The sequence below is a fragment of the Phlebotomus argentipes genome, unplaced genomic scaffold (assembly GCF_947086385.1).
Source record: "Phlebotomus argentipes unplaced genomic scaffold, Phlebotomus argentipes genome assembly contig_54, whole genome shotgun sequence".
Classification (NCBI taxonomy): domain Eukaryota; kingdom Metazoa; phylum Arthropoda; class Insecta; order Diptera; family Psychodidae; genus Phlebotomus; species Phlebotomus argentipes.
Window position 1 is genome coordinate 43,676 of NW_026776152.1, and position 13,215 is coordinate 56,890.

Genomic DNA, 13,215 nt, shown 5'->3' on the forward strand with positions numbered 1-13,215 from the left:
TCATATGAAAAATTTCCAACGATCATGTGATTTTTTTTCACATCAATGTCTCTTATTAGATAAGATAACGAGTAGAATTCATTTTCTTAAAGTTAAAACATCATGATATTATATTAGAAAACTTTCTTCCCACATCTTCGTGTTGACAAAGACATTAGACACTTCCGCTGACTGGAGCGGAACATTCGCACACCGTCGAGGAACGTGGCAATAGTTGTTTGCGGGGTTTCGCAAGAAAAGTGGTGTCAATAATAAATAAAGAGGTTTTCTCGTGTGTGCAAGTGATATTGTAACGAAAGATGTGATTTCCCTGCAATAGGAGTGTGGAAAGTGTTGTATAAACAATCGCGACAATGTATTTCCCGGTTGGCTGGCCTAAAATACTCGATATCGCGGAAACGGCGAATGGTTGTCAATTGCTGAAGATTTGTTGTGACCGAGTTAAGATTCTCTTTGCCATTCTCACGGAAGACAGCCTGAGAATATGGTACACAAAGGTAATGTCCGCGAGATTCCCATGCCACGTAGAGATGATGAGTAATTGCGCCCCATTTCAGCCGTGCGTCCCAATTGTCTGCCATCGTCGGGATGCAAAATCGATAGAGAAACATGGCCGGAATATGCTGGTGGAGTGGAAGCCCGATTCCAGCATGCTCGTGATTGTGGTGAGTCCGGAAGTGCATTCCGCCTGGCCACGGCCCCAGAGTGACCCTCTTTTCCCCTGCTTGCAGACAGAGGACGGCACGCTGCTGCTCTTCAGCCTGGGAGTCGTCGACACGCCCAAGGGAATCTACAACCAGATCGACTCGCCGTTCCAGAACTTGCGCCGCGACAGCGCCGAGCTGTTCGTGAAGGAGACAATTCCCTCGCTCACGCTCACGCTGTCCCACGAAGTGGCACTCTTCGTACCGGTCACCTGCGTGTCCTGCGTCAGCATCTCCCAGATGATGGTCGCCACGGAGTCCGGAAAGGTGCTGCGCATCCGCTGGGATGGCGTGGAGGAGCGCGACTTCTCGCTTGACCTCAAGCGCATCCCCTTCAGTGTGAACCAGCAAGTTAGCTACGGTGAGTTAAAGGCCAGGAGAAGAAGAGAATCAACTTTCGCTCAGATCCAGGCCGAAAATCGATGAGAGCAGTGATTCTTGGCAGGAGAAATGCATGAATTTTGCAAAATCTACTCCAATTGGAACATTATCCGTTCCTAATAGGAAGTTTTCCTGGTGCTGCAGAGTAATTCAGAGAGTTTCATGGCTAATTTAGTGTATTTATCCTTTGCAGCTGTGCCAATTTTAGAGGATAAAGTTCACATAACTTCGATGGACTATTCGCCACTCGTGGGCGGTTTTGCCATCACACTCAACGATGGTCGAGCGGCTTTTCTCACGGCGAACAACCTCAAGTTTGACCCAAACGTACGTGAAATAATCTATTGTTCGATGTACATGAAAATGCCTTCATGAAGCTCATTGTTTTCTCTTGCAGCAAGTTCAAGGAATATGGGCTCAAAACATCGACGATGCGAGTTGCGCTACGATAAATCACAAATACCGCTTGATAGCGTTCGGGCGCAAGAAGTAATTTGTCCATGTCAACTAGTTGCTCGTCAGTTTGTCTCTAATTAATTTGTTTCTTGCAGTTCGCAGGCTGTTGTGTACACGATAGATGACTTAACTGGTGGCCTAGAATTGTCGCATGCTCTAATTCTGAGTGCCAAAGACTTTCCGGGCTCGCCTGGCGCCGTGCGGGAGATGAAATGGACTCCGGATGGATGTGCAGTGGTGCTTTCGTGGTGCAAAGGCGGGATTTCGCTGTGGAGCACTTTTGGGTCGACGCTCATGTGCTCCTTGGGTTGGGATTATGGACTGAATGTGGATCTGGCCAAGCACAATCCCCTGGACATCCAGTCGATGGACTGGTCAACGGAGGGCTATCAGTTGTTCATGGTGCGACACACGAATGCCCAGGAAGTGGACGGAGACAACGCATCGACGGCGGAGCCTTCGCGATCGCTGCTCGTGCTGGACTTTGTCAAGAGCTCAATGTCCGTGAATCCGTGCATGAGCTTCCACTCGCACCTGTTGCTGCAGGGCGACGACAAGCTGTACATGAATCAGGGCGAGAGTCTCCGCAATATTCACTACAACTCACGCAGCTACGGCACAGATCTGCGCACATTCGACTCGCCGTTCTACACGGGCTGCAAGCAGACCAACTTCTTCGCCACATCCTACAGCATCTGCACGACGAGTTACATAAACGATGGTGAGATCAAGCGTGTGGCCAATGATGATGCCATGTATCATTCGGATGACTATGAGCTGGGAAAATCACTGCAAGTCACCAGCATATTGTCGGAGAGCAAACACTGGATCGTTGTGCAACTTCCCACAGCTTATATGGCCAGCAATTGGCCAATTCGAGTGAGTTTCGCCATGATTAAGATAGGGAATATAATACATTGCATGCCGACAACATATAATTTGACGATTTAATTCATCTCTCTCTGTTTCTCTCCCGCCCCGAAAATACAGTACAGTGCAATCGACAAGAGCGGAGTGAATTTGGCTGTGGCCGGTCGACTGGGCTTCGCGCTCTACTCCCTCGGCACGCGCAAGTGGAAGCTGTTCGGCAATGAGACGCAGGAGAAGGACTTTGTCGTCACCGGGGGACTGCTGTGGTGGAATGAGTTCATCATCATGGGATGCTACAGCATGGTGGGCCACAGTGACGAGTTGCGACTGTATCCGAAGGACGCGAAGCTGGACAATCGCTTCGCGAAGATCATTCCCTCCAGTGCACCGGTGGTGCTGATCAATCTCTACAAGGATCAACTGATTGTCTTCACCAATGACGGCTTCGTCACGAGCTTCGCAATAACACGCCACGATGCCCAAACTGTGGATCTCACAACATTCCGTCTGTACGATATCAGAGGACTTTGCGTCCATCCGGCGTGCATTGTGTCAGTGACGATGACCAATTTGAAAAATGAAAGCATTCCGCGAGTCAATCAAGGTGAGAAATCCCTTAAAATGCTTGTTAGAATATCAACTCTATCAACTCTAGAATGTCAACTCTTGCCTCTGTCTAAAGGTTAAGAGAGGCAGAGAGACTGTGTTTGAACATTCTCTGCGTGATCTCAAGGAAATGATTGCCACAAAAATTTCAATTACACGCCTATATCTTGTATGATTTACCACATGACAAATTGGCTCGTGAAATTGGGCAAGAAGCAATCAGAGAAACGCTGATACAAATCATTTACAAACAAGATTTCCGAACGGATAAAGTCGTGCAGCACAATATGAAGCCCTACAACTGACCCAATTCCGTGAATACCTTTGCCATAATTACACTTTTCCTTTCGTTAAGCGCGAGCATTGCGCTTGAGGTGAGACACACTGCATTAGCGAGAGAGTGTTTTTGAGTTGTTGGAATGTTACTTCGCAGCTTCACTCTTGTCTTCAACGCGAAGCAATGTCGCGAAATCATGAAACTGAGTGTGGAAAATGAGCAATTATATGGAGTTAAGCATGTTATTGAACTAATTTGGGTGTTTTTTTTTCAATTAAAGTACCTAAAAGTCAATTTATTATAGATTTCGTCTTATGAATTTTTGAAAAGCTTTTTATTTATTCTTTGAAATGTCTCAAAAATTGCAGTCAAACGCAGAAAACGCCTTTTCAGGAAATAATTTTTGATTTTCTGAATTATCCTTAAGTGTTTTTTACACTTTGAATGATTATTTCTCATATCTTTTAAATTCTTTTCACTTGTAAAGCATGAAAAGTTGATTTTTTAGAACTTGTTTGGATAAAATCAACTCGAAAACTATTAAAAATTGACTTTGGAAAGTAATATTTTCAGATTTTCCATTAATTTTGCCATATTTTAGTCAAAAATTCTAATAAATACAAATAAAATCAACTGAAATATTCACAAAATAATAAATACAGAGCAATATTTGCACTTTATCGGACGATTTGAAGGCGTTTTGAAGTAAATTTGGCAAATTTCGCAGCTTTAATAACGCTAAATTTTGATCTTTAGTCACATTGAGAAAAACTCTTGCAAAATGCCAATCTTGATATTCCATTTCAAGTTGAGACACTTTAAAATCTCAGCTCCTCATAAGCTAAACCTCGCAGATGCTTATCTTATGCATTTTGTGTCTGTTTGTGTCTTTCAGCGAGTCAACAATCTGAGACCCTGATCTTGAACGTTTCGGGGCGGCTGTTGATGGTGCAGAAGGAGAATAATGGGAATACATGTGAACATCTGGTGAGATTGATATGTCCTTTTTTTATTTACGCTTTTCTCATTCGTATTTTTTTTTTATCATCAAGTATAAAAAAGAGAGTATTGTATTGGGATACAGAAGAAGAATAGATGGTAGAATGCTCGAAGGATTTGTCGATAGGCCTGAAGAGTGGGTAATGAGAGTGATTTATCACAAGTAGAACACAAGCTAGTGATCACATCTGCAGGGATGGCGCGCCTAGTAGTGGTGTCCGTGGTAGTCGTGGTGGTGGGGAACGTAGTGGTGCACGGCGTGTCCGACCTTCTTCACCGTGGCGTGGAATCCGGTGTGAGGATCCGCCGTGTAGTCGACGACGCGCTTGGTGCCATCGGGCTCGTACAGGGAGTAGGAGCCGGTGACGTGGTGTCCGTCGCTGTGCTCCCAGGCCTCCTTGTGGTCACCGGTGTGGGGATCCTTCACGGCGTAGCCGAATTTGTACTGGGCAGGAGCCTGCGAACGAGCAAACAACCGTGATTGTTATCCTGCAAATTCACCACACTCTGTGATCTTACGTGATGGTCCTCATGGTGATCGTAGTGATGATCGTATCCACCGTAGCCGCCGTGGTGATGATCCACGTGCTGGTTGAAGTGTGCGTAGCTCTCGGCGTGTCCTGGGAAGGCGCTCACAGCCACGGCGAGGAGGACTAAGCAGCAGATGACCTGCAAGAGAATTGTTTGAGCGTTCCTTCGACTTCCTCTTCTCTCAATGTAAATCCAGATTCTATTATCCACTAGAAGAGTTCTCTTCACCTGATAGGATTGCATTTTGGCAAGATTATTTTAACACAAGACTTTGCGCACGCTGGTGTGATTTAGTTGTGAACTATTCCGATGCGGACACTTGACTGTTTTGATGGAAACACGTACAAGTGCTTTTATACCTGTAAAGTCGGTGTTTTTCAACGTTTGGTTCCCAAACGGAGGAGAGTGAATTTTAACATACACCACATAGATTATGTCCGTTGTGCAGCAGCATAGAAAGTTTTGAAATACACTTGGCAATAAAATAATATATTGCGAGCGCGCGCGCACTCTCAGACAATAGTCCAGCCGTCCGTGGACTTATCGGAAGTTGTACAAATACATTCGATTGGGAGAGAGAATTGCTGGTGTGTTTTGGCACACACATTGCGCACAGACACTGTATTCTCTGTCTCATGCTGCTCTCTTTCTTATTAAATGATTTTAATTGAGTTCAAAAAAGTTGCATAAGACTTCTTGTGTGTGTTTTGGTCTCTGTTTGTTTGGCTTTTTGCCTTAACACAGAATCCAAAGCCACACAATATCGATCGATTCCCAAGGAGACACATCCGATAAATGTAACACAACGCGACTTGTGGCCAATGGTTTTTCTTCGTCAGTTCATCCAGATCGGCTGCGGAGACACAATTCTTGAACTATATTAACAATAAGTTAACCCATTCCAGATTGACAGTGTCAGAAAATTAGTCCTTCATTTGCCAAATTCAATACATTTGATGTCATGCTTAAGTTTGCTTATTGTTCTATTGCCAAAATCAATCCTCACGTTTCTTATACAATTGTAATTCCACTTTGAAAGCTTGGAACGCTTTTGGGATATCCTTGAGTGCCTAAAAAAGATTCTTGTGAGGCTTTTATCCGAGACATCAACCAGAAATCAAGATTTCAAGATAACAAGAATCCTTGACTGTCTTGGAAAATTTGTACTTTTCAAAGGGTAACAACACCATAAACTTCCTAAGCTTTGACAATCATGAGTTAATGCAGTGTTTGCTCACGTAATATGCGGACAAACAGTGGCGCATGCAATTGTACAAAGTGTATTATCGCATTGACATCGAAGAAAGTCGCCCCTCAACATATATGACACCACGGAATATGATCATAGCGCGATTATGCTTCAGTGAGGCGTAAAGTGTGCACTGATCTACGGATTTGGGCACCACAGATATTGTGTGTACTTCATCTTCTCCACTTCATAACATGACACTCGATATGTAATTAATCGCTTTCCTCCTTCAATCGTTACATGGCAATGGAGAAAGAGAGACACACAAAGTTACAAAAATCTCTATTACATTTAATTGTTTTTCTGGCTTCTTTCCTTCTTTATTTTTTCGTTTGCCTCTTCATGGCATTGCATGTATCATTTGACTTGCATAAGTTCCATGGGCTGTATTTTAGTGGGTACCTTAATTATGCTCAGTGTGTGGTCACCTAATTAATTTTTTCTTCTCTCTATTCTGTGTCGAATTAGTTATTTTCGTTGATTTCTTAATAATATCTTATGAGTGGAAAAATGGCTAAAAATACCAAACAATGTGACATGCAAAAAGAAGTGTTTTGAGAGGCAAAAAGACTTTCTGTGGCACTTTTACATGATCTTGAGAGGTGTTTTATCAGTGCAATGCACCGAAATAAAAGTAAAGCTCAAAACATGGACAGAGAAACTGCGTGAGAATATTATGATTATCATGTTGAATAATGTTGTGAGTGAAAATTTTAGAGTTCCCAAAAATTATGTCACTGGCAGAAATAATGATTAACGATGGTCGTACTTGGGAGAAGAAGCATACTTTGTGACATAATTTCCATGTGAAAGCAACACACTTTGGCAGATTATTTGGTGAAGTTTATGGGAATTGTCCCACATTTTCTAAGGGTTGCGCGCAAACATCCTATGTCAAGGCATTATGCAATCCAGTGGATATTATTAGCATAATATGTAATATGTAAGTCAGTGTGTTATAATAATGATAAAAGACTAGTGAACCATATTTTTTCGTTTGGATGAATTGAAGCACGTGATTTTATGTACATATATATCGAGATACTTGATCGACAAATTGGCAATTTGTCGATATATTATTAATGCCGAGGCACAATTGCAATTTTACATGGCAGAGTTTGCTATTTTATGCATATATTGCATGCTGTGGAAGTGAATCAAATCATGATGCAGCAGCAAAAGTGGCGGCAATGCTGCAGAATGGTCAATTCTTGTGGGCAAATGAAGAGATTAATCATTCACACTCTGGGCATTGGAATGCATTTTATGGGGGATTAAAAGCTTGTTTCATTGAGAGACTTGTGTTTATATATTCTTGAGAAAGTGAGTCAATTTTAATGAGTCCGAAGGAGAATTGAGAAAGATTAACATAGGAAAAGTGAGGGTAAAAAAGCTCACAGCCATGGCTCAAGTGTTGTTGTGAAGGAAAAAAAAATTTAACACACTTATTACCCTATATATGGAATGTTTATTGGGGGATTTTACAGACTCCCAAGAATCTGTAAAGTCATTTCGAAGTGTGGGCATGAGCTTGTAGTATTTTCTGCTGGATTACAACGAAAATTATGTGCACAGAGAGAGAGAGAGAAAAAAATGATCTCTTGTAGACACAAAGTGAGATAATGATACATAAAGATAAAGTACAAGAGAATATGTAATTTGAAATTATGAAATTCCTCCTGGCCGAGAGAGAGACGCCAAATGCCTGATTTTATGGCCTCCAACGGAACCTTTCTTCTTGCAAGAGCGCCGCATGTGCGCGGGAGATTGCATAATGCCGGATAAGTGGAGGTGCAAGATATTGTGGTTATTGTATTTTAGAGGTTTATGGTTCACTTTGTGGTACTGCTGACCAAATTGCATTATGCTGTATAGACTCAAAAGAGGCCCTAATGGGTAACATAACACTTTCGCTGTGGAATGTTAATTGAGTGAATTCCACACCGCTTGTGTACATTTTCATCTGTGTAATATATTTATAATGGAATAATTGCTGTAAATTCATAATATATCATTAATTGATTGTCTTCTGCCAGACATCAACTTGCCTGGCATCGTGTGTTGAGTGCATTTGGCTGTCGGACTCACACAAGACGCACCTCAAGGAGTCTCTGTGGCTCTTCTGCGGCGGACACGGCATGCGAGTGTGGCTGCCTGTCTTCCCGCGGCGCGAAGGCGACTCTGGCCATCGGAGTCACAGGCACACATTCATGTCCAGAAGGATCATGCTCTCCTTCACGCTGCGTGTTTATCCACTGGGTGAGTGGCAAAAATCCCTTATTAAGCTGATATTTTAGCTTAAAAGTGCTGAGATTTTAGCAAACCTTGAGCAAAAAGTGCTAAGACGAAGTATGAAAACGGAATCGATAAGGATATCCAATTTCCTGCTGTTTTCTGGACCCAGGGACTTGCAAGACGTTCGAATTAATTGATCAAAACACGATTCCTCGATATTTTTCCCAGTTTTTTATGGGTCTCAGTCTTATAAAGAACAATAAACACCTGAAAATATTTATTTATTTCCTCTAAATGCTTTTAAACACAAGAATCTTTATGGTGAAAACACAGCATTTTGCTCATACCATCTCGGTTCGGTCCCGTCAGATTCCCTTCAGAATTTTGGTCTGCAGATCAACTTTTGGCGCCTTCACACAATCCGATTTTCTCCACAATGATGGCTCATTATGGACGAAATCAATTAATTTTTGAGTTTTTTCCACACTTAAATTCATTTCATTGACGATTTCCTCGATTTTCCGTATGAAATTTGTCTATTTTGACCATTTTGACAGCAAGCGCATTGTCAGACACGTCAAACTCAAATTCAGCGCGGGTTGCCCAACGTAAAATCTGCAGGCACACACTTGATATAAAAATGTTGTGAGCAGGAAGGAAAATACACGATTCGTGTGGGGAAGAAAGAGATGAACTAAAACAATTGTCCAATGACAAAAGCTACGTTTTCACCATTAATTTCTCAGCGCAAATTGTATTGATTTAATTGTATCGGTTCTCATACAAAAATGGCTTCTTGCAATTTTCTGGCAAGGTTTTGCATGATGCGACATCTATGTATTTAAGTACGCATCAGAACTTTGACTGGTCACCGCTAATATCGCTAGTTTTCTTACTAAATTTGCTCAGAATTAAGCAGAACAACGCTAAAACCTTAGCAGTTTTAATCTCAATTTTGAGATCTTAGAATTTTGTAAATTTTTATGTTTTCAACCCCTAATTTCCAGTGATCCTCTTCGAAGATGCAATAATTCTGGGCGTGGAGAATGACACAGTTCTGTACACGAGCGACTCTAGTCTTCACTTTTCCCTCCCATTTTGCGTACTTGAGAGAACGGTAATGATCCATAGCTGAGCACTGTTTTAATCTGATTTGTATTCACAAATGTGTCTTGTGCTTCTTGACTTTCCTTTTTTCTCCAGAGTCAAGTATATTTGCATCAGATACTCCGCCAATTGATTCGACGCAATCTCGGCTACAATGCCTGGGAGATTGCCCGCAGTTGTACAAATTTGCCATATTTTCCGCATTCTCTGGAACTACTCTTGCACGAAGTGAGTTGATGATTATCTATTGTGCAAATGGATGGAAAATTGACTGGGGAATTGAGTGTGCATTTATCATGCCTTAATTGCAGGTTCTCGAGGAGGAGGCCACGAGCAAGGAGCCCATTCCTGACGCCCTGCTGCCCAGTGTGTTGGAGTTCATACAAGAGTTTCCCGTCTATTTGCAGGTAAAGAAAATTTGGCGGGGGCTCATAAATATGAGATGCATTACGATTTTGGTAAATTATAGGCCTTCATACATTTTTAATGACGCTTGAAGGATTGCCAAAAGTTGTAATTTTCACACGAATAATTCGAGGCTATATTTTGATGGATTGTCCCAAAAATGGGCGCAAATTGGTGTGATTTTCTCAACCACAAATTGCACTTCTCTGTTTCCAGACTGTTGTTCAGTGTGCTCGCAAGACGGAAATTGCCCTCTGGCCGTATCTCTTTGCCACTGCTGGAAAGCCAAAAGATCTCTTTCAACAGTGTCTGGCATCGAAGCAACTCGAGACGGCGGCCAGTTATCTCATCATCCTGCAAGTGAGTCCCTTTTTGGCGCTTCACTGACTGCCAAATTGACCCATTTCATGGCCGTTTTGCTATTATTTGCGATATATTTCAACAAAATTACCACTCTTGTTCATTGAATTCACATTTTTTTTCTTTCTTTACGTAAAACCATAACGAAATGGTTGCAATGAATTTAATGATCTTCAAATTATTGTGTGTGTTTGTGTGTAAATCGTGGAGATCTACTTTTCTTGTTAATGCATCGTGCGCATGACCTTCAAGAAGAGAAGATATTTTTTTTTATGTAACCTTCATTGCCAATTATTTAATGTGAAATTTTATGAGTTATAATTTTTGAGTTATGCGTCAGGAAATGTGGTTGTTTTTTTGGCTCTTGTGTGGCTATTAATTTCGTAAAAATGTTAAAACTCTCGCATAATCTCAATAAGTGCGTAATTTATTTGTTTTTTAAAAGTGATTGCAAAAAATCCTCTCAAAATTTTCGATGCTTGTTTTGCAGCATTTGCAGTTTTGTGAATGATTATTTCATAAGATGGTCATAAATATTTCGCTTGGTTGAAAGTAGTAAAACTGTTTGTTGCAGAATTTAGAGCCGTCATCAATTAGTCGGCAATACGCGACTTTGCTGCTGGACACGGCCTTGGAGCAGAGTAAGTGGGAGTTGGCGCGAGATCTGGTGCGCTTCCTGCGAGCAATTGGTGAGTTTGCAGCCCAAAGAATGCGAAAAACACAGTCTTTGATGTGTTTTCTTCATCTCTGCAGATCCAAATGATGTGGAATCGCCGCGAACGTCATTCGTGATGGGCCAGAAGTTGGGCCTCAGCTCACCGACGACTCCCGTGAGTCCCAATGCGGAGGATTTGAGCCTGATTATGGGCTCAATGGCGCGCGGTCGAAGCTTCTCCACCACGATGAATCCCAAACAGCAGCCCGGAGAGCCGAATCTGAACACATCGCCGAACAGTACAAAGGAGAAGACGCCGCCGTCTTCGGTGACGGTGCAGAAGAGGAAGAAAAGCATGCCGCACACGCAGAAGGAGAAGGACTCGTCCACGGCGGAGGACTTCTTCATCGACGTGATCCTGCAGCGGCACGCCAGGCGATTGCTGCAGGAGCGGAAGCTGGAGGAGTTGGGCTACATGAGTGCTGCGCTGGACTTCCACTTGGTGGGCTGGTTGTCGCGTGAGAAGGACAGAGCGGCGCGCATTGAGGACTTCGTGGCGGCGCTGAAGCAACTACACGAGGATCTGGAGTGGCCAAAGCCGAGTCTGGAGTTGAAACTCAATCCCGATGCTGACAAGTCCAATCAGACGCAAGAGAGTCCGAGTTACTCGCTGCAATCGCTCAAGATTGAGACGAATTTGGGTGCTAGCGATTCGGGATACACAAGTCTTCCTGGCCAGCAGACGTCTCTGGAGATGCCCATGTCGTGCGATGAGGGACATCTGAAGGTGCATCGTCGCGACAGTGGCTCGAAGTTGCTCCTGAAGACCGCCACTGTGAGTGTGGAGGCGAAGCCGAGCGCCAGCAACAATAACGTCGAAGGGCGGAAGCCCAAATTGCCCAGCATTTCCGAGGCTGAGGCGAAATTAGTGCCAATGATGGAGAATATGAGCGTCACGTCGGAGCAGGTGTCGTTCTGGGGCGACGAGAACTCCAATGCCTTCACGCCGGACATCGAGCATCAGGCCTTTGCGAATCCACAGCTGCCCAGTGTTGAGGAGGAGCCAAAGCTCAAGACTGTGTCACACAAGCTGGAGGTGAAGATGCGGTATTTGCTGCAGATCTTCACTGAGGCGGGATGTCTGGAGTTTTCTCTCCTGCTGTCGATTCTGTTGCTGGACGCAGCATCGATTTGTCGCATCACAAATGCCGCCGTCCGGACGGGATCTCTGCAGCTCTGTCGACAGCTGCGCAACGGCCTGAAGGACATCATGCGATGGAGCTTCCAAGAGTGGTGAGAGATCATTTGCTTCTTCCAGTGATTTCCTAAGCTGACTTTGCTTCCTCTTTCAGTCTGGGCTACAGATCTTTCGCCATCACGCTTCAGCCGCAAATCTATCAACTGGACAAGTTTGTGCTGCAGAAGGAATCCATTCCGCCACTGCAGTTCGTCTCCTACAGTCCAACACAGAGCTTCCCAATGACTCAAATTCCCAGTTCTGACAAAGTCGATCCGGCAACAAAGAATGTGAGCATTTGAAGGGTGATTTTGTGAGGATTTCAGTCTGACTTTCGGTGTTTTTGCAGACTCAATCGTCAATTAAAGTGGATCACCAGACGTTCGATCACATGCTGGTGAAGAGCAACAGCGTGGACAGAAGCACAGCGGCGCAGACTGAGTCAATTAGCAGCGATCGTGAGGAATCCACTCAATCCAATCCAGCCAATTCTTCTGTGTTATCTTTCAACGATTTGCCAAAGCCTGAGAGTACTGGTTGTGTCCTAATGTAAATACAAAAATGCAGGAAATTGTGCATAATGTTTAGCAAAAAGTTCTCATTTATATCCTTTCTGTGTGCAATTTTGAGCAATATGTCATTCAATTGAATCCGTTTCTATGTTTAAGCTTCTCAGGAAATTGTGTTGAAGAGAAAAAAAAAATTAATGGAAAATTGTGTCTGTTTTCCTGATCAATCGAAAATATTTTTGCGAAAGATTTTTAAATAATGTGCGGAAGACTTTTTTCGAGCGATTTTCAGTGAAACAGTTTCCGTCCTTTTGCAGAAGAGAAAGAGAACGAAGAGAGAGAGCAAAGTAGCCAAATGATGATTGATTCCCTTGTTTAAATGTTGTCCTGACTGTGGCAGAAATACGTTGAGATTCAATAATGTAGCAATTTTGTGAGAGAACTTACAGAAGACATTCTTTGATAGGTTGGCAGAGAGAGAGTTGCGTTTTAGATGGAAATGAATTTGTTATCTACAATTAATTGGTTAGTGTTGACTTTGTAGAAGCGATAGCGAAGTGAATAATAAGATTTAACAAAGTTTTGTAGAGTAGAACTCTTATTTAAATATAATATTTGCAGAATGAGAAGAGAG

General features: G+C 43.0%; 1 protein-coding gene across 1 annotated transcript; it reads left to right on the top strand.

Annotated features, from left to right (window-relative positions):
- Window positions 1-218: 218 nt before the first annotated feature.
- On the top strand, window positions 219-13,023 carry LOC132261568 (guanine nucleotide exchange factor subunit Rich-like). The gene is made up of 17 exons (XM_059760446.1): window positions 219-497; window positions 558-665; window positions 732-1,065; window positions 1,279-1,412; window positions 1,483-1,574; window positions 1,637-2,420; window positions 2,532-3,015; window positions 4,190-4,281; window positions 8,110-8,332; window positions 9,316-9,425; window positions 9,512-9,643; window positions 9,727-9,822; window positions 10,037-10,180; window positions 10,755-10,869; window positions 10,934-12,128; window positions 12,188-12,362; window positions 12,422-13,023. Exons 1-17 carry the CDS (start codon window positions 354-356, stop codon window positions 12,623-12,625), a joined length of 4,566 nt encoding a protein of 1,521 aa, XP_059616429.1. The 5' UTR covers window positions 219-353; the 3' UTR covers window positions 12,626-13,023.
- The last annotated feature ends 192 nt before the right edge of the window (window positions 13,024-13,215 follow it).